This window comes from Elephantulus edwardii, unplaced genomic scaffold (genome assembly GCF_000299155.1).
Source record: "Elephantulus edwardii isolate Elephantulus edwardi_28Jun2011 unplaced genomic scaffold, EleEdw1.0 scaffold00001, whole genome shotgun sequence".
Classification (NCBI taxonomy): Eukaryota; Metazoa; Chordata; class Mammalia; order Macroscelidea; family Macroscelididae; genus Elephantulus; species Elephantulus edwardii.
The window spans coordinates 49,149,033-49,171,660 of NW_006399751.1; the positions used below are offsets into that span (position 1 = coordinate 49,149,033).

Here is a 22,628-nt window from a genome sequence, read left to right on the forward strand (position 1 = left end):
CCATTTTGGTCTTTTCTTCCTCTTCTGTCTTTGCAATGAGCGTTTGCACTCTTCCTGGATGATACCCTTGATATCCTCCCACAACTCATCTGGCCAAAATTATAAGGTAAAAAAAATATTAAAAAAAAAAAGGATAGCATTGGATAGGTAAAGGTGCAGATCTACTGTTGACATGGTTGCTTGCTATGAGTCACACTTGACTCAACAGCACCTAATAAAAACAATAACTGGCAAAAGATACAAGGCTTCCTTCCAGTCTGGATGGCTTTAGGTAACAAGTACTCCTATAATTCATTCATATTTAACTCATACTAGTCTCACACGCCTTAGAGAACTCTGGTAGCTTAGTGGTAAGGTGTTGCACTGAAAACTCAAAGGCACATGGTTTAAATTCACCAGCTACTCTGTGGAAGAACAATAAGCAATCTCCCATGCAATTTATTGCCTCTGAAAACCTATTGGAGATCAGCTATAAGTTGGTACCATCTCAACAGTACGTACAAAAACAACAGTCTCCAGCTATAATAACTACAACAGCATGATAATGATATAATGACAGGAACAGAGACCAATGAAACAGAATTGAGAACCCAGAAATTAACCCATCTACCTATGATAAACTGGTATTCAACAAAGAAACAAAACCTATCAAATGGAGAAACAACTTCTTCAACAAATTGTGCTGACCAGACTACTACTTGCAGAAGGCAGAAGCAGGATCTATATCTCACAACATACAAAAAAAAAAATCAATTCAAGGAGGATTAGAGACCTAGAGGTAAAGCCCAAAATTATAAACTGTGAAAAGAGAAATTAACTATAAAGAATAACTAAGAATCTCATTTTAATCATTGTTCTAAATTATGTGGTCTTCCTAAAATTATTTCACTTGTGGCTTCAGTTTCAATGTCTTAAAATGAGGAGCTTAAACTAGATAATATCTACAAATCTGAATAGCTGGAAAACTTTTAAAATAATATTTTTTTAAATATGTTATAATTTAGGGGAGGTGGAATGGGCAGAAAGAAAAATGCAACAATGAATTAATGGAAATCCAAAATCTATGTAAACATTCATTAAAATTTTCAAAAAAGTTATAACTTAAATCTCACCTCATCTGAAGAATCTGCATGTCCCAAGGTTCCTGCTGCACCCGAAAAAGCTTTGGGAGGGGAAAAAGAAGTGATCCTTCTCAGTTGCTACAAATTCGTGTACTTTAATATTGAAATAAAATAAATATCAAATGCAGATATAAAATTCAAAAGTTAAGTTTTCTTTTGCTAGGATATTTCATTTTAAGAGCTACTTTCATATTTGAATACATTTTATTTAGTGGGATTTTCATGTCTATAGAAAAGTTCTAGTGAAAAATCATAGTCAATAATTTACAAATGCTATTTCAAAAGAATTTTTCTTTTCCGTTTTAAACTATAGTTATCAAATAATGAGTAAGTACTTGTCTAAAGAAAACAGGCCATGGAGGCCACGGCCATGATGATCCCTCTGAAAGGGTCAGAGAGACTGAGAATAGCATAGCCCCTCACTGCTCTAGAGCAGAAAGCAGATAAAGAGCCAGTATTCCCACTCTGCAGTGCCTCTAGAGCCGTACCAACAGCAACATGTTTGTTTATTCATTGCTGACTCACAGGCTCACAGCTGTGGTACTGAGAATAAGGTTTATTAGGAAAGGAAGTTGGAGAGTAGGGGAGGCAAAGAATATTATCTAAAACAAGTCTAAATTTTAGCCCAAAGGCACAATTCCTCATTAGTTCAGGCTTGGTTTCAATTCAGGAGTCAAATCCAAATCATCCAGCAAAGTTTGCCTCAGAGTAGTTATAAGTCAGCTTCTCCTTCAAGCATCTGGCAAAAACAATAAAAACCTTTAACTGTGGCTCTTCTGCTTACACCTTGCCACAATTTTTCTATCACCATCACCAGGGTCCCATTTTCACCAGGGTCTTGCTCTAGTCTCCCTCAAGACTTGCCACCACAAGTCTTGCTCACCTCAAGTCTTGCTATCCAGTGTGGGAAGTACTCTTTCTCTTATCCTAGTCCCACAGTTGTTGATTTGCAAGACCATGTGTCTGCACTTAAGGTGGCTGGAGATAAGAAAGGGTTAACTGTAATAGCTTTTTTAAAAAAAGCCAAATTTTAGGCTACCACCACAGCACTCTTTAGCAACAATTGCTTTATTTCTCATGCTAGAACAAGAACCTTAATAAATAAGCCAAATTCTAGTTAAGTAAAACTTATTATTCTGTGGCTGAGTTATTCTTTCTTGTTTCTAAACTATCACAATTTATTATTCTCCTTACACGAATGGCACTGTCTTTGTTAAAAATAAATAATAGGTGAACTTGGAAGGTATTTTTTTAAATTTGTTTTATATTAATATTGCTTAATATTGCTCAAATTAAGTATTTAGACAAACCTTGAGCTGCCAGAGTACTAGTGCCAGCAGATGGCTCCTGCATACCATATATAAGCTTATCCTCAGGATATGTAAGTCCAGAGCTCTTCAAAGCTATAAGATACTTTTCATGACTTTTCTTTGCACAAGCATTTTCTCCAAGACCTAATATACAAAACAAATTTAAAATCAGGAAAATATTATTTCATTTAAAAAAAATCTCTATTTAGGCATCTCATTAGATAATATATTCATACATAAATATAGCTAATTTATACATGAGGGCAGTTGTAGTTCGGTGGTAGATCTTGTTCTTCATGTCAGAGGCCTGCATTTGATTTCTGGCTAATATATATCAGGCACAGCTACCATTTGTCTATCAGGTTTATGTGCTGTTTTGAGGATACACAGGTTTCAACTGAACTTACAGACTAAAACAGACTAGAAAAAAAGACTATCAAAAATTAGACAATAAAAACCTTATGTCATAAGAGGTCTGCTCATTAATCAATGACAAGGATGATGGAAAACTAGAGGGTCCCTCACCATCACTTAGAGGTCACTTCAGTGGCTGAAACATCAATAATTACTCTTACTCAAGTAACTACTAATAATGTGAGGAATTCTAGAAACTATTGTGTAAAATAGTTTTAGGTAACTTTTTTTGTGCTTAGAATTGGCATTAAACAGCTCTGGTGGCACAGTCTATGGCATGTTATGCTGTTAACCAAATCCCAAGAATCTCAAACAGTTCAAATCTACCAGTGGTTTTTCCAGAGAAAGACGGGCAGTCTCTAGTTAAGATTTACAGCCTCACAATGGGCCACTATAAGGCAGAGTCGACTTGAGGGCAGTGAGCTTAAGGAGATACTTCTGTTGTCCATATTTGGTATTAATAGTTTCTGAAGAGACTGTTCGTTTACAATAAATACAAGCAGTTCCTGATATATTCAAGTTACAACAAATGATACTTACAATCAACCACTTGCTTTTATTTTTTGTACATCTTATTGTCAGTAATATGTACAATATCTAAAGCTGCAGCACATAATTTGTTATTATTCTCAGATGTTTAATGTAATAGTTCAAAACAATGTCATATAGCATGTAGTTACTAGAGGATGTGAGGAGAAGTATTTATCTTACTCTAGAATTAGACTTTCATACTATACTCCTTCACTGGATAATTTTCAGCAGAATCTTCCTTGCATGTGATATTAATAATGTTCAATAATTTCCACACTCTGCTAGATGACCTTTCTTTAGAATGGGAACAAATACAGATTTCTTCCAGTAAGCTGGCCAGATGGCTGTCCTCCAGATTTCCTAGTACTGCTTGGTGAGAGCATCCAGGGAAGTATCTGTTTAAATGTGTCAACTGGTATGCCGTCAATTCCTGGAGCCTTGGTTTTTGCCAATTCTTTCAGAGCATTTTGACCTTCTTGCTTCATCACCACTACTCTTGCTCATACGTTGTTTCACAAAATTCTTCTGCATCGGCCAATTCCTTTTGGTACAGTGCCTCTGTATACTCCTTCGATCTTCTTTTAATGCTTCCTGGATCATTTAGTATTTTCCCCAAAGCATTCTTAAGTATTGCAACTTATTCTTCAATTCCTTCAGCTTAAGAAATGCGGAGTGAGCTCAGACCTTTTGATTTTCTCTTTGCACATTTCACTATAATACTTTGCTTTGTCTTCCCACAGTGCCCTTTGAAATCTGTTCAGCTCAATTTTTTTCTCTTGGCTTTGGCTTATTGGTGCTCTAGTGCAATATTCAGAGTCTCTTCTGACATACTCCTTGGTCTTTTCTTCCCCGTCTGCCTCTAATGATCTTTTGCATTCTTCATAGATGATATTCTTGATATCCTCTTACAGCTCATCTGGTCTTTACTCACTGGTGTTCAAGGCCTCAAACTTGTTCTTGAGAAGGTTTTGAAATTCGAATGAGATAGACTCAAGGTCAAATTTTGATTCCTGTGTATTTTATTTTCTTTTACTTCAGTTTGAACATGCATATGAGTAGTTGGTGGTTTGTTCCACAATCAGTACCTGGTCTAGTTCTCACAGCTGATATTGAGCTTCTCCAGCGATTCTTTCCACAGATGTAATCTATTTGATTCCTGTGCATACCATCAGGTAAAATCCATGTATATAGCCTGCATTTGTATTTCTTATAAAAAGTATTTGCAATGAATAAATCATTGAACGTACAGAATTCTATCATTCTATCTCCAGCTTCATTTCTGTCACCAAGTTCATGTTTAGGCTGGATTTAGAAGAGGCTATAGTACTAGGGATACTATAGCTAATGTTAGATGGATCTTGGCTGAAAGCAGAGAGCACCAGAGGAATATATGTGTTTCATTGACTATGCAAAGGCATTTGATTGTGTGGATCACAACAAACTTTGCCTAGCTGAGAAGAATGGGAATCCCAGAACATTTGATTGTGCTTATGAGAAACCTATACTTGGCCAGAAAGCAGTCAGAACAAAGCAAGGACATGGTTCAAAATCAAGAAAAATGTATGCCAGATGATGTGTCCTATCTCCACACCTTTTCAATCTATATGCAGAACATATCATCTGGGAGGCTGGGCTCTACGAGAAGGAATGTGGCATCAGGATTGGAGAAAACTCAACAACCTGCCTTACACAGATGACACAACCCTGCTTGCTGAAACTGAGGAGGACCTGAAGCACTTGCAGCAGCAGGTCAAGGACTATAGCCTTCAATATGGATTGTAGCTCAACATGGAGAAAACAAAGATTCTCACTACTAGGCCACCTGGCAGCATTATGATAGGCAGTAAAGAGTCTGAGATTGTTAACAGCTTTAGTTTGCTTGGCTCCACAATCAACACCCTTTCAAAGGATGAATGGTACTGGGAAAGCCAGCTACCACAGACCTCTCCAGAGTACTGAAGAGCAACAATGTCAGTCTGGAGATTAAGGCGCGCCTCATCCAGGCCATAGTCTTCGCAATCACTTGCTATGCATCAGAAAGCTGGACAATGACTAGGAATGATAGAAACAGAACTGGTGCCTTTGAGCTGTGGCATTGGAGAAGAGTACTGAATATACCGTGGACTGCCAGGACAGGCTCATCCTGGAAAGGGTGAAATCAGGCTCCTCCTTAGAGGAAAGGATTCTGAAGCTTCGTCTGACATACTTTGGGCATGTTGTAAAGGGGGAACAGTTTTTTTAGAGGGACATCATGCTTGGGAGGGTAGAAGGGCAGCACAAGAGAAGAAGATCCTCAATGAGATGGACTGATTCAGTGACTGGGGTAATGGGGTAGGTGTGTCAGAAACAATAAGATTGGCACAGGCTAGATCAAGGTTCAGGGCTAGTGTACATAGGTTCGATATGAGTCTCAAATGACTCGATGGCAGAAAACAAACAACAACATAATCCTTGTCCTATCTTTGCACTGTACTTAAAATAAATTAGAATTAAACAGTTTTTGGTTTGAGGATTTAGAAAATGTCATTTTATTCATAAGACTATATGGCTATCATAGAGAAAAGGATAGGAGTACTTTGTTTACTGGTTACCTTCTCACCCTAACCTAGAGACTGTCTAATACAGAGCAAAGCACTAGTTACTCACTCACTCAGTTGCTGCCATAAAGTTGATTCCAACTCACAGAACAACTCTCTGCTGAGTTTTAAAGCTGTACATTTTAACAGGAGGATACATTTTTCTACTACAGAGACACTCAGATAATTTCAAACTGTCAGTTCTGCTGGGCCTTTTCATTAGTAGTGTAACATGCTACAGAATTTGCCACCATAGCAAAATAATACTTATTGAAGAAATAAAGACACCAAATTTTAAAAACCTACTGTCAATTAGATTTTTATTTACAGTGACCTTCTATCAAATTTCTAAGGCTATAAACCTTAATGGGAACAGACTATCACATATTCTTCTTACAGACAGCTACTGGATTCAAACCAACCAACTCTTGGTTATTAGCTCATCACGTAATACATTACTCCACCAGGTTTCCTTTATCAAATCAGACCAAATCTAAATAAGACATAGTGAATAATATGCTTGAAAATTTTACCAAGCTAAAAATATGCTGAACTTCAGTTTTCAAAACATGCTGTTCATGGTCCAGAAAATATTTAAAATATATGCAACAAGATTTTTAAATAACCGATGAAATTCTTTTAATACAAATCTAAACTAAGTAAAGGCATTAAAAACTGTTTTGTTTAACAGTACGTTGTTGTTACTTTGTACCATCAAGTTAGAACTAACTCATAGCTGACCCTCAGTAGGGTCCCAAAGGCAGTAAATAACAAAAAAGAAGACTACTCATTTTTCTCCCATAGAGCAGCTGATAGATTCAAACCACATGCATGTGGACTGGCAGCACAAATTCTTACCACCAAGCCACTAGAGCTTCTCTTTAATAGACTGCTATGTAAAAAAATACACAACAATTCTAAGTGTTACAACTTCAGCTCTACATTACTATTTTAAAAATTCAGAAGTTTAGAACAGCAAAGATATAGAAGTACTTGTTATTTTTATTTTCAGAAAAAGTAGAGTATATATGTTACAAGAGATGGTAGAAAACTCGGTTCTAGTATCCAAAAACAACTGGGAAGAGCACATCAACAGAGAACTGTCAGAAGTGCAGGCTGGGTTTAGAAGGGGTCATGATACTAGGGATATTATAGCTAATGTTAGATGGATCTTGGCTGAAAGCAAGGAGAACCAGAGGAATGTCTATCTGTGTTCAATTGATTATTCAAAGGCATTTGACTGACTGGATCACAACAAACTGTGATTGACTTTGAGAGGAATGAGAATCCCAGAACACTTGATCGTGCTAATGCGAAACCTATACTTAGACCAGGAGGGAGCTGTCAGAACAGAGCAAGGACACACAACATGGTTCAAAATTGGGAAGGGTATACACCAGGGATGTGTCCTATCTCCATACCTTTTTAATCTATATGCAGAACAGATTATCTAGGAGGCTGCGCTCTATGAGGAGAAATGTGGCATCAGGATTGGAGGAAAATTGGGGTAGGTGTGTCAGAGACAGTAAGATTGGCACAGGATAAAGCAGGGTTTAGAGCAGGCTATTGTACATAGGGTTGCTATGAGTCACAAGCAACTTGATGGCACATAACAACACGACAACAGTTACTACTCCATCACAAATTGGTTATAAAGTCTTGAGGAGGTTAACTTTTCTGAGGCTCAATTTGCTTAAAATAAAAAGTTCTTCCCATAACTTTCAGTCTTAGCATTCTTTGAAAAATCAGCACTTTATTGTGCATAGGGTCGCTATGAGTTACAACAAGATTTTAGTAATACAAATAAATTATAATAACTTCCTATATTCTCATATTTTACTCACCAGAAGTGAGATCTTTGTAGTTTTGCTGGTTTATCAAAACCTGAGTAAGAACAGATCTCATTGCTCCTCCCATTTTAGTTAGGTCTTCTAAAAAGGAAATTTGAGGTTCCAAAAGCTGAAGGACTTTGTTAAGGTCTTTCTCTGATGGTACATCAGCTGTTAAAAATAATAATAATAATTAAAGGTAATTTTCTTTAAAGTATAACAATTAACATGCTTTTAAAATTATAAAGTTGATCCAACAAAATGTAGAAATTATCAGACAATATATTATTAATCACATGCAGCAAAATATTGCGGAAGATAATGCAAAAACTACCAGAAAAGATCATCAACAGAGAACTACCAGACATTTAAGCCAGGTTTAGAGAACCCTGTACCACTAGGGATATGATTACTAATGTCAGATGGATCTTAGCTGAAAGTAGAGAGTATTAGAAGGATGCCTACTTATGTTTTATTAAAAATGCAAAGGCATTTTGCTGTGTGGATCACAACAAATTGTGACTAGCACAGAGAATGGGAACGGGAATTCCAAAACACTCAATTGTGTTCATGTGAAATCCATACAGGGACAAAGAAGCTGCTGTTCAAGCAGAACATGGGAACACTGCATGGTTCAAAATCCAGGGAGAATGTCAGGGATGTATCCCTTCTCCGTATCTTGTCAATCTCTATGCTGAATAAATCATTCCGAGGCTGGACTTCATGAAAATAAAGGTGGCATCAGGATTGGAGGAAGATTCATCAGCAACCAGTATTATGTAGATGATACACCTTGCTTGCTAAAACTGAGGACTTGAAGTGTTTGAAGCAGAAGGTCAAGAGCCACAGCCTTCAATATGAATTGCATTTCAACATCAACAAAACAAATATTAAAAAAAAAAAAGCCACAAGGCCAATGGGAACTTTCATAATAGATGGAAAAAAGACTGAAGTTATTAACGATTTCTTCTTGCTCAGATCCATAAACAACACTCTTGGCTCCAGCAGTCAGGAAATCAAAAGATAAGCTGTATTGTGAAAATCTGCTATCAAAGATCTTGCTAGTGTGTTAAAAAATACTAAGATGTGCCTGATCCAATCATGATCTTCTCAATTACTTGCTATGCATCTGAGAACTAGACAATGAGAAAGGATGACAGAAGAAGAGTTGATGCCTTTAAGTTGTGTGCTGGAGAAATGTACTGAATATACCACAAACAAACAGGTCTGTCCTGAAGAAGGTAAACAGGGTGTTCCTAGAAGATAAGGATTTTGAAGCACCATCTAACATACTTTGGGCATGTTGTCAAGAGGTGCCAGTCCTTAGAGAAGGACATCATGTGTCAAAGAGTAAATGGTCAGCACAAAAGAGGAAGACCTCGGGTAAGATGAATTCACACAATGACTCTGGCACTGGAGTCAGGTGTATCAGAGACAGTGAGGTGACTCAGGATGGGGCAAGGTTCAGAGCTGTGGTTCCTAGGGTCACTAGTAGTAATAGTTAACTCAACAGCATGTAACAGCAACAAACAAGATATGCCCATATATGACAATTTTTAAAAGACAGGAACTCTGTTTAGAAAGTTGACATCAGCACAGCATCCAACTTAAGGCAAACTTGCCCAGGAATTCAGCCCTCTAAGATGAGGCAGATAAGGAAAGGAGATGGCATCATAGAGTATACAGTTCTTAATTTATATGAGAAGCCACAGAGCCAAAAGCTTGACCTTCAGATTTATAACTGTAATCAGATATCATTTCAAAATAAAACTGTATTTAAGAAAACATTAAAATCACTGCCTAGAACAAAACAGGATCAAATTCATATATATAAAATATATTAGGAAAAAAATTTTAAAACATAATAATGCTCATTTTACATGCCACTCATCAAATTTAAAAAAATGTAAATTCATTCTAGATAAAGCCCACAGCAATTAAGTTTTTTTCTAAAAATTAGTATTTTACTAAAATATCTAGTAGAATTAAAGAAAGATAAAAAGAAACTTGGACAACAACTAAGAAAGCATTTTAAAAAGATAGCTTTTCTGTTGTTTGTTACCAAATTGAGGACAAAAAGGAAAAGTGAATAGAGGCACTGATATTTTTGCCATAATCAGATAAAAATAAGAAAGCATATGAGAGAGATAAAAGGGGTCTTGTGTGCCTAGGTAAGAGTAATCAAGTTCAAATAACTTTTATTCAGCATCTATTACAAGAACTAATGCAAAACTCAGGAGAAAGATAGGCAATCTCTTTCTATGCAATTTACAGTGTCTCAAAATCCACTGGAGGATCAACTATGAGTGAGTTCCAACTCAAGAGCACCTAACAGTACAAATAAGACAGAAATAGTTGCTATCCTCAAGGAATTCATAATTCTAAAATAATGTGTGGATGGTACTCTAGGGTTTCTTTTGTTTGTTTTGTTTTTTAAATTTTTTATTATTATTATTGTGTGTGTGTCTGCATGTGTATACCATCGAGTCGGATCCAATTACCCACCCTCCTTCTCCAGCAGAGCATCCGGTAGATTCGGACCATGCACCTTCAGGATTGCAGTGCTTCTTGCCACTAGGCCACCAGAGCTCTGGTACTCCACAGTTTTAACTCTGAGTAATAGGACCCAAACTAACAAAAAAACCACATAAAATTTCTCAATGGAAAGTTACTTTTGTAAATTATTCATTTCTAATGGTATGTAAATCTGGCACATAAAACCAAATCCACTACCAATGAGTCAAATTCAACTCAGAGCAAACCTCCATCTGATTTCTAAGACTGTAACTCTCTATAGAAGGAGGGTGTCCACCTTTTTTTGCAGAACAGCTGATGGATTCAAGCCTCTGACCTTCTGGTTAGCTGCCAAACATATACCACAACTAGGGCTCCTTTACCTGGTACATAGTGAGTATTTATTAATAAGTTATAATCAACTTTATGGTAATGAGATTTGATTTGAGGAGGGTTGTGTTGTTGTTGTTTTATTTCCAAGATCTCTGGCACAAACTCTTTACATTCATGTATGAATTATAAAATTAATGAGTAAAGGAACTCAAGACAACTATCAGCCTACAAGATCTGTGATATTCCAGTACCTTGGATTTGATGACTGCAGTCTTTTAAAGTGATCTCTATGCAAAGAGTGTAGGAAAAATTACTTCTGAGAACAAGTAATAATGAGAAATAAAAAGGAAAAATTCGTGGACCTAAACTAATGAAAGCCAACTTTAGAAAGTTTTTACAAAAGGGCAGAGAAGGGGTGGATGTTCTATTTATTCTTTCATGTCTCCAAATACTTATTACAGAGAATTATCAAAGGTATGTATTTATGTTATCTAACTTTCATAACTGGTAAAAGACACCATAAGATGAAGACAACATTTTTTGGCAATCTTAACTGAATTAATGGTAAATTTTGAGGTTTTAATATTTCTAAGTGTGGTTGTTGTTGTTGTTGTTATTGTTGTATACCGTTGAGTTGAAATAGACCCATAGCTGACTCTCCAGTGGGTTTACAGAGGCAGTTCATTATACAGGAGGAGACTGCCCATCCTTTTCCAAAATTAGATGTGTATACTAGATTTCATTTTAAACAAAACATAAATCCCAGAGAGTACATTAACTAGTTCATGAGAAATAATGGAGAAAATAATTTATAAAATATACAGCTAGTATTTGTTCCCATCATTCCACAGAATAGTTTGGGACTAAGTAAAATTAAAGCTTCTTGCTGTATTTTAGCTATATATTCTGAAAGAATTAGAAAGACTTAACAATGTACTATATATTTTGTTTAAAATGTAAAAAAAAAAGAATTTACTAACAATAAAGATAAAGAAGGTAATTTTAGAAATCATAAAGATGTTACACATTTGCTTACACTTTAAAGATGAGGAATACATAAAAGATAAAATGTGTGCTGTATTTTAAAAAATGAAGGTTTAAGATTATGCAAAGAATTAACTCATTTAAATCTTTAAAAATACAAAAAGCAATACTTTATATCATGAAAATAGAAGAACTGTTTGAAAACTAAAAAGTACCATAAAAAGCTAATATTTGAAAAACTAGGAACTCATTAAATATTATACAAAATGGGTGACTCTGGAAGACATTATGCTGAGTGAATTATCTTAGTCACAAAAGGACAAATATTACAGAGGGCCACTGTTGTAAAACGGGATTGACATCAGGGTTGAGGGAAGACAGAGAAGGAGGGGAAGAATGATGTATACTGCATTGAAAAAGATGAGGAAGAGAACTGTTTTAAAACAGATATATGATTGGGTATTATTGTCATGACAGAAGTCCAGAATGAAGGCCGCACAGTGGAGTGGACTTAGGGTAACAATGAAAGAGTTTTTCTTTTACTTTTCAAGGAGAAGAGTGAATTGGGGTAGAGGGGGTGGGCAGGGAAAAAGTGCAACAATGAATGAATGGAAACCCAAGTAAACTTTCATTAAAATTAATTTTTTAAAAAAAGGCTATGAGCCAATTATCAGTATCTCTAAATGATGCTAGGAAATGCATCATTTTTGTTTGTTTTCATGTTGGCTATTACCAAAACTGAGTCCAAAAAAGGTATGGAAAAGCTAATACACACAATGAGGATGCAAGTTATTCAGTATTATGTAGTGAGCCTTAGCTACATGTATTTTTCTGTGGGGAAATAGGCAGTATAACGTTACTATTAAAATGACTATATAAAATCTGTAACAATGAGAATGAATTTTACTAATAAAATAAAAGGGTAAAAAAAAAATAAAAAGTTAATAAATACGTTCTATTCCACAATCATTATGTGGTTGTCATGTACCAGTGAGTCAGAACTAACTTAAACGGTTTGAAGAAGCTGTAAACAGCATAGGAGCAGACTACTCATCTTTCTCCCACAAAGCAGTTGGTGAACTCAAACCACATATTACTGGATTGACAGCACAATTCTTTATCATTATGTCACCCGAGCTCCCTAACCACTAACCAATATCTGTAATTTACCAAGTCAAAGAATTTTAACAGGTGATGCCTAGATTTGAACATTTAGCTGAAGTATATTATTAAAGACTACAACATCTCCACAAGCAAGAATTGTAATCTGAGTAATATATATAACGTCACTGTTGTTCTTACATGTTGTCAAATTTATTTAGATGCATAATGACTCCATATTATAGAGCTATTCCATAGGGTTTTCCAAGCTATAGTCTTTATATAAACCTTCACCATCTTTGCCTCCAAGGAGCACCCTAGCTGCACTTTTTCCAAGACCTATTTGTTCTTTTGACAGTCATGGGATAATCAGTACTCTTCTCCAATATCACAACTCAAAGGCATCAATTCTTCTGTCATTCACTGTCCAATTCTCAAGTGTACAGCAAGTGAATGAAAATAATCAGGCACACTTTAGTCTTCAAACTGATATAATTGCTCTTCAGTATTTGAGAGGTTCCTGACAAAGAACTTGCCCAATGCAATACGTCTCCTAAACTCTTGACTACTGGTACCTAGAGTGCTGGCTGGTAATTCAAGTAAAATTAAGTCACTGATAACTTTGATCCTTCCTCCATCTATCATGATGTTACCTACTGGACCAGTAATGAGGAACTTTCTTTTGTTGATACTGAGATGTAATCCATATAGAAGACCTTGATCTATACCAAGCATTTCAAGTCCTCCTCCCTTTTGGCAAACAAGATTGTATCATGTGTGTAGCACAGGTGGTTGATGAGTCATCCTCTAATACTGATGCCACAGTCCTCTTCACAGAGTCCAGCTTCACAAATTATTCTTGACAGAATTCAGCTTCATGAATTATTTGCTCAGCATAGCGATGGGATAAGTATAGAGAAAGGATACAGCCCTGACGCACAATCTTCCTGATTGTAAGCCATACAATGTTCCTTTATTCCATTCATGTAACAGTTCCTTGATCTAGGTATAAGTTTCATATAAGCACAAATAAGTGTTATGGGATTCCCATTCCTCTCCCTGTCAGTCATAAGTGGTTATGATCCACACAGTCAAATGCTTTTGCACAGTCAATAAAACACAAATAGACATACTTTTAGTATTTTTTGCTTTCAGCCAGGATCCATCTGACATCAGCAGTAATATCCCTGGTGCCACGACCTCTTCTAGATCCAGCTTTAACTTCTGACAGTTCTCTGTCAACATACTGTCTAGCTAGTTTTAGATTATCTTCAGCAATATTTTGCTTGCATGTGATATTAATTATATTGTTCTATAGTTTCTACATTCTATTGAGTCATGTTTCTTGGGAATGAAAACAAATATGGATCTCTTCTAGTCAGTTGGTGAGACAGCTCTCCTCCAGATATCCTGGTACAGAATGGTGAGCCACTACATCTATTAGTTGAACTGTGTCAAATAGTATCCCATCGATTCCTGAAGACTTCTTTTTTACACTGCCTTCAGTGAAGCATAAATGTCTTCTTTTATAAGCATTTGTTCCTGTTTATATGGGACTTCTTGACATTTTCAGTATCAATCAATTTTTTTTGGTACAGTGACACTGTGTATTCAATCTTTTTTTTCCTTTCTTTTACATAGGCTGCTCCTTGGAGGCAAGGATTCTGAAGCTTCATCTGACATACTTTGAACATCTTACAAGGTAGGACCAGTCCTTGGAGAGGGACGTCAAGCTCAGGAGGGTGGAGGGACAGCGCAGGAGGGGAAGACTCTCAATAAGATGGATTGATTCAGTGACTGAGGTAATGGGGTAGGTATGTCAGAGACAATAAAATTGGCACAAGACAGAGCAGGGTTTATGGCTATTGTACATAGGGTTGCTGAGTCAAGACAGCACATAACAGCAACAATAGGTTTGCATACAAAACTTACATGCATTGTGTTTCAAAGTTTCCTTTATTCATATTGTGTTTCATACAATCATTTTCAGACATTGTTCTATAAAGTCAATCACCCTCCAGTACCCCATGTTTTCAGGTCCCCTACCAGATCTTACCCATTTCCTTTAATCTCTCCTTCCACCCACCAAATTGTACAACCCTATGTTTTCCACCCTACTTACCCTCACCTTCCATCTTCTTTTGATGCTTCGTGGATCATTCAAGATTTTGCCATAGCATCTCTCAGGACTGAGAGAGACTTGAATTTGTTTTTCAGTTCTTTTATCTTAGAAATGCAGAGTGAGTTCTTCCCTTTTAATTATCTGACTCTAGCTCTTAATACATTTTATTATATTTTGCTTTGTCTTCTTTAACAGTCCTTTGATATCTTCTGTTTCACTCTCTCACTTAGGCATCTCTTCTTTATGTTTTGGCTTTTTAAACACTCTAATGCAATTTTCATAGTCTCCTCTGACATCCATTTTCATATTTTCTTTCTCCTCTCTCTTTGCAATGATCTTTTGCACTCTTGCAAAATATAAATAAACTTAATGTCATCCCACAGTTCCTCTGGTCTTCAATCACTAGTATTCAATGCCTCAAATATATTATTCACCCTACCCCCCTTGTTGTGTACAACCAAGTCGGATCTAACTGGCACAGGAGGAGACTGAGTCTCCTTTCCAGTGGAGCAACTGGTGGATTTGAACCACGCACTTTTGGAATTGAAGCTCAGCTTCTTGCCACTAGGCCACCAGAGCTCCCCTCAAATCTATTCTTAAGATGATTCTTAAATTCAAATGGGATAGACTTAAGGTTGTATTTTGGTTCTTGTGGGCTAGTTTTAATTTTCTTCAGCTTAAATTTGAGCTTGTACATGAGTAATGTTCCACTATTAGCACTTGGGTCTGGTTTTGACTACTGATATGGAGCTTCTCCAAAGATTCTTTCCACAGATATAACCAATCTGATTCCTGTGCAGTCCATCAGATGAGGTCCATGTAAAGCGCGCTTTTGTGTATTTACTTACTATTAACAAATTATTGAACATACAAAATTCAATCATTTGATATCCAACTGCATTTCTGTTTCTATGACTGTACTTTCTGACTACCATTCTTTCCTCATTGATTCCAACTTTTGTATTCCAACCATCCATAATTATAAATGCTTCTTGACTGCATGTTTGGCCAATACGTAATGGCTAAAACTGGTAAAAATTCTCAATTTTAGGGAGCGCTGGTGGCCTAATGGCAAGAAGCTGCATTGCAATCCCAGAGGTATGCAGTTTGAATCCACCAGATGCTCTGCTGGAGAAGGAAGGGTAATCTCCTCCAATACCAGTCAGATCCAATCTGACAGTACACACAAACAAAATAACAAAAATAAAATTTAAAAAAAATTCTCAATTTCCTTCTCTTTGGCTATAGTTGCTGGTGCATTAATTTAAGTAATAGTCATATTAACAGGTTTTCCTTGTCCATGTATGGATAGTGTATGTGTGTGTATAAAAGAAACAGAGATGTATATATACAGGATTCTACCAATAATAATAATAATTCAAAACTCAACCCCACTGCTATCAAGTTGGAACTGACTCAAAGCTGACCTTCCAGCAAGTTTTCGGGAGGCTATACATCACATGGGAGGAGACTGTCTATCTTGATCCTATGGAGTTGCTGATGGATTCAAACTGCCAAAGAGGTACAGTTTTTGGATTAGCAGTACAACCTCCCTAATAATAATAATAAAGATTGGTAAAATGTAATTTATCTTCAAAAGTGTCTATATTGAACCTGAACATTTCTGAAACTTCCACTCTATCATCACATGATCCCAAATGTCATTTTAATGCAATGAAATTATTACTTCATCTGCAAAAGGCCAAATAAATCAAATTTAAAAATATCTAAGACCCTAGGACCAGAAAGCATCAGACTATACCCACCACAAAATATCTGTGCAATATACGTAATTGATATTTCAGTATATTTTCATTGTTTGACATTTTATAACCTCATTTAAAATGTCAAGGAAAAAATGGTATTTGAGGTAATTAACTTTATTAATACTAAAATGTTGTTAATTGGTAACCTAAAAAGAGTAATGACAAGGAGTGGATTAAAACATACCTGGTTCATTATAGCCTTCTCTTAAGTACTGAATAAGACAAAAAATAAATCTTGGAAGAACAAATTCGGACATCATCAGTAAGTCTTTAGGGACACAGGGAATATTTGAACTTGATTTAATTTGATGCCTTTTGCAAAACCTGCAATATGAAAAAGGAAAAAAAATTAACAATAATGTCTAACCTGCTGAGAATATACTAATTCTATTCACAATATTCACAGAGAGAATACAGGCTAATATTAATTGATAAATTTTCCTTTTAGATTTTTAAGGCACCAAGTTAAAAGAATATCATTTTAATTGGTCTTTAAATTAAAAATAGCAATATTTTTTAAAAGATACAATGAAGTATTTTTCTTTTTTTACAATAAAGGACTATACTGATTATATTCTAACTAGAATATAAAAATATATGCCATTAAAGATTTTTTCAACTACAAATACTTTTAAGTACTGCTTTATTACTCTCTCTTTTATAAACCATTAATACAAATTTATCAATTACTGAGAATTTACACTATTCAGTCTTTGATTCAACTATTTCTTACTCACTGTACTAGAAAATAAACAAGTGATCTTAAAAAAAGTTTATTTTAAAAGTTTATTCTTTTAAGTGGATAGTATATTGTATCTAATCTTGCTTTTGTTAATTTTAAAGTATAATTGGTATTCCTGAGAAAAAATTAAGTACATTGTAGTCAAAATCTAAATTATCACTTTTGCTTTCTGGCCAAACGTAAAATAATCAATCTAAATCTATAAATGTCTAAAACTCATTAAGAAGGGTGCAAAACTACTTTGGGGGGGAACCCATAAAACATTTTAATAAGTAGAGGGAAACTTAATTCTCAAATTGACCTAATAATAAGGGTTTTTTTAAAAGAGTTAGTTTCCCCAAAACTTAATGACATCATTCACATTAACTCATAAACCTGACCTCCTCTAACTTCACAAGTGATAGTTACCTACCATCAGCAATAGTGCAAAGCTGATTTCTGTGAAGCAGAAAGGACACATACCTTCTCTCTCAGCCTTTTACCAATTCTGACAACTATCAATTTCCCATGGCATTTTCTACCTTGTTCTGTTCAATAATTTGCTGTAATGGTCATACAGAATTCACAGAAAATTCTCAATAGTTTATTAGAGAAGAGAAAATTTAATTCAGGATCAGAAATTAGGGCAGATAGTTCTCAGTCATGCCAGCAGGCAGAACTTTTTCTGGCCCTTGGCTCCATGGTATCTCTTAGGCCATCAACTGCTTGAACAAGTATTACAAAATGTTTAGCTAAGCCAATGCTTAGAGACACTGCATTCCACTTAAAAGCCTTGGCCTCAAGGCACTCAGCACACCCTCTCTCATTAGGTTGAGCAACTTTTCTCTGTAAAATACCTAGAGGAACGAACACCTATCTTCCAGCAACCTCCTGCTTGAAGGAGTTCAGCTTCCTCCAACATGGATCAGAAAGACCACCACCCCATCTTCTACCAGTCTTTTGGTTCCTGCTGCCTCTGCTACTTTTGCTGTCCCATTTGACTGGTGCTACTTCTAACTCTTACTGTTGCCAGCGATACAGCTCCCTGTCTCCTGGATCTAGAAGGTTCCCAGCATGAGAATCACAAGTCCAAAGGGTGAGTTCTGCTCTTATCTCTACTTCTTAGTGGTAGAAAGGACACTTACATATGCCATGCTGTGGGACTTGCTCTATTTTAAGCAGAGTAGGATGACAAAACTAATTCCTTCATTGGGGCCTCATATAGTTTATTTGTGTGGTCCCACTAAAAAGGCGCCATATATCTCATTTCCATTATTAGCAAATTGTCTCATCTCCTTGGTAGGCAACAAAGATTTTTTTATTATTAAATTTTATTAATTTTAATGAACATTTACAGAGATTTTGGGTTTCCATTCATTCATTGTTGCACTATTTTCTCTACCCTCCCCCCCAGTTTGTTCCGGTAGGCAACAAAGATCTTATATGTCGTTGTAGTCAGACGCTATCAAGTTGGTTCCAACTCAGAGACTCTATGTACAAAAGAATGAAAACCTGTCTAATACTACGCTATCCTCACAATCTCTAATGTGTTTAAACTTTAGTCCCCTGCTTCAATCTATCTCGAAGTCTTTCTTTTACTCACTTTAAACTTTGTACCCACTGGTTCACTCTATCTAAAAGTTTTTACATCATTCACGTTAATCTTTGTACTCACTATCTCAAAATCTCTCTTTTACTCATAAAATCTCTACTTTACCAAGCACATACAGTGTCTGTCTCCAGGGAGCAGCTCTCCCTGATAACATGCCCAAAGTATAAAATGTGAGATCAAGCCCTCAATTCTAAGAAGTATTCACCCTGCACTTCTTCCAACACAGATTTGTTTGTTCTTTGGACTTTTCATATTATACTCAATATTCTTCATGAGCACAACTTCCAGTATTAATTCTTCTTCAGTTGTCTTTATACATTGTTCAATACTTATGTGTTAAATTTTTAAAAATCACGGCTTGAGTCCGGTGCACACTGTTTAGAAAGGTGATGACATTCTTGTTCTTCAGCACTTTAAAGAGGCCCTTGACAGCTGATTGCCCCAAAGCCGTACATCTTTTACCCCTTGACAGCTGCTAACATGAATGTTGATTGTGAAATCAAGTAAAATGAAATTGGTGACAATTTCAATCTTTTGTCTATCTATCACGTTGTGGTGTAACTGGTTCACTGGTGAGGATTTTTGTTTTCCTGATGTTAAGATGTAATCCAGGGGAGCGCTGGTGGCCTGGTGGCAAGAAGCTGCACTGCAATCCCAGAGACGCATGGTTTGAATCCACCAGATGCTCTGCCAGGAAAGGAGGGACAATCTCCTACTGTACCAGTCAGATCTGATTTGACGGTACACAGACACACAATAATGATAAAAAAATAAAAATAAAGAATTTTTTAAAATTCAAAAAAAAAGATATAATCCATTCTGCAGGCTGTAGTCTTTGATGTTCTTCAGTAGGTCATCTTAACTTTCTATAAGCAAGCAAGGTTGCGTCACCTGTATAGCTCAGATTGAAGATGAGTCTTCCTTCAATTCTGATGTCAAATTCTTCATATAGTGCAGCTTCTTAAACTATTTTCTCAGCAATACAGATAGAATAAAAAATTCAACCTCATTGCTATTGAGTCAGAGTCAACTCATAACTGACCCACCACTGGGTTTCATAGTCTGTAAATCACACAGGAAAGGACTGTCCATCTGTGGAGATGCTGGTAAATCTGAACGGTCAGAGAGATACAGCCTTTAGATTAAAGTACAACTTGCTATGGAATACCCTGACACATACACTCTTTCTGATTTTAAACTATGCAGTGTCCTTTTATTCTGTTCAAATGATTGCTCTTTGGTCTATGTACAAGAACTGCATGAACAGTGTTCTAGACTTCTCTTTCTCAATGTTATCCATAATTTATTATGATTCACACAGTTGAATGCCTTTGCAGAGTCAATAAAACACAAGTAAAGATATTTGTTATTTTCTCATTTCAGTTAAGAATTGTCTGACATCAACAAAGATATTCCTCCTTCCACACTGTGCTAAATTCTGTTTTAATTTCTTGCAGTGCCCTTTTAATGTGATGCTCCAAGTGTTGTATAATAATCTTCAACATTTTCCTTATAAGTGATATTAATATATTTCAATAATTTCCATATTCTGTTATATTATCTTTTCTACATAGACAAAAATATGGATCTTTTCCAGTCAGTTTGGCAGGGAGCTTCTTCTGAAATTCTTGGCACAGATAAGGGAACATGTCCAGAACTGCATCTATTTGCTAAAACACCTCACTTGATATCCTGTCAATTGCAGATTTCTTTTCCACCAATGCCTTCAGGGCAGCCTGAACTACAAGCATCAGTATCACTGGTTTTTGTCATTAGCTACCTCCTGAAATGGTTCAATGACAGCAAATTATTTTTAATACAATGATTCTGTGCACTCTCTATTTTCTTTTGATGTTTCCATCATTCAACATTTTTCCCATAAAATCCATAAGTTGTTCGTTGTTTTCTTTTTCTACTATGAGGTGGATTGATTCAGTGACTGGAATAATGGGGGTAGGTGTGTCAGAAACAGTGAGATTGGCACAGGACACAACAGTGTTTAGGGCAATTGTACACAGACAGGGTCGCTATGAGTCGCAGGCAACTCAACGGCACATAACAACTAGTTTATTTACGAAATTCTAATGAAATCCTTCAGTATTGCAGCTTAACTCTTAAATCTTCAGTTCTTTCAGCTTGTAAAATGCTCACATTATTCTCTGACTGATAGTAATGAGCTTCTCCATTGTCTCTTTCCACAGATGGGAAGAATTTGATTCTTGCATATTCTATCTGGTGAAGGCCACGTAGATGTTTTCCGGGTTTTGTTTTGTTTTGTTTCTTTTCCCAGTTGTCTGCAATCCCTATAACCTTGCCCTATGGATGGTGTAGATCAAGGCCTCAAACTGTGTCAACAGTGCTCTTGTAATTGTAGGAATACACAGGATCACTCCAGACCTGAGCACTCCAGACGGAGGCTTTCAATGTTTGTTTTGGTTTTGTGGGGGTTTTTCACGTAGATTTATTTACGGGGTTTTTTTCAAAAAAAGATATTTGTAATGATTAAGGTTTTAGTTGTACAAAATTCTATCCTAAGATCTCCAACTTCATTTCTATCACCAAGGCAATATGTTTCAACTACTGATTGTTCTTCTTTGTTACCAATTACCATTATTACTAATGCATGTTGAATATATGTTTGATCTATTTTAGACTGGAAAAAGTTGATAAGACCCTCAATTTCTTTTGGTTTTAGTGGCTGGTGCATATATGTGAGTAATAGTTGTATTAATAGGTCTTCTTCTGTATGGATATGCACATTATCTGATGTATATGGATATTATCCTGTCAATGACAGTATTAGAAGCAGATGACCAGGCCTACTTCCTAGTCTGCTTCAATGAGAAGTTGCTACTGAAACTTGTCCATCATGGGTGACCCTACTAGTGCTTAAAATATCAGTGGCACAGCTTTCAGCATAACGGAAACATACAAGTTACCACAGTGTGGCAAACTGGCTTATGAGTGGTGATTGCTTCTCATCAAATCATTTGGTGAGCATTACAAAACCATGGCTATAAAGGCAATCACATTAAAATTCATTTGCAAATAAAAGAATAAGTTAAATGCGACCACAGGAAGCAAACTGAGAAATTATAAATATATCACATTATACAGGACAATTAATAGTTTCTGCAATTAGTCAGTGGTAGGGGAGAAAGGCAGGTAAAGGACCACTCTATATTAAAAGAAGCTTGAGTGAAAGGCAAATTCTTTTTTTTTTTCATTTTTATTTTTATTATATTACTTTTACGTGTACCGTCAAATCAGATCTGACTGGTACAGGAGGAAATTGCTCCCTCCTTCTCCAGCAGAGCATCTGGTGGATTTGAACCGCAGACCCCTGGGATTGCAGTGCAGCTTCTTGCCACTAGACCACCAGGGCTGGCTCGCTCCTTCCTTCCTTCCTTCCAGCATCTTGCCACTAGGACACCAGAGCTCCTTGGGGCAAATTATTTTTTACATATCCAAAAGGCAGCTCGGAATGACAAAGCAAAATACTACAATGAAATGTGCGAGGAGCTAGAGTCAAAAAATCAAAAGGGCCCTACTCGCTCAGCATTTCTTAAGCTCAAGGAACTGAAGAACAAATTCAAACCTAGAGTTGCTATAATCAAGGATGCTTTGGGCAGAATATTAAATTATCCAGGAAGTATTAAAAGAAGATGGAAGGAATATACTGAGTCATTGTATA

The 22,628-nt window shown here is 36.1% G+C and overlaps 1 protein-coding gene across 1 annotated transcript in view; it reads right to left on the reverse strand.

Moving 5' to 3' along the window:
• The window catches only part of UBR3 (ubiquitin protein ligase E3 component n-recognin 3 (putative)), a 272,765-nt gene that overhangs the window by 210,776 nt on the left and 39,361 nt on the right, over positions 1-22,628 (reverse strand). The window contains exons 2-5 of the mRNA XM_006878857.1: positions 16,786-16,925; positions 7,797-7,952; positions 2,432-2,575; positions 1,113-1,162 (exon numbers count right to left, since the gene is read on the reverse strand). Of these exons, the coding sequence (XP_006878919.1) occupies positions 1,113-1,162; positions 2,432-2,575; positions 7,797-7,952; positions 16,786-16,925 (490 nt within the window). The remainder of the gene's footprint in view (positions 1-1,112; positions 1,163-2,431; positions 2,576-7,796; positions 7,953-16,785; positions 16,926-22,628) is intronic.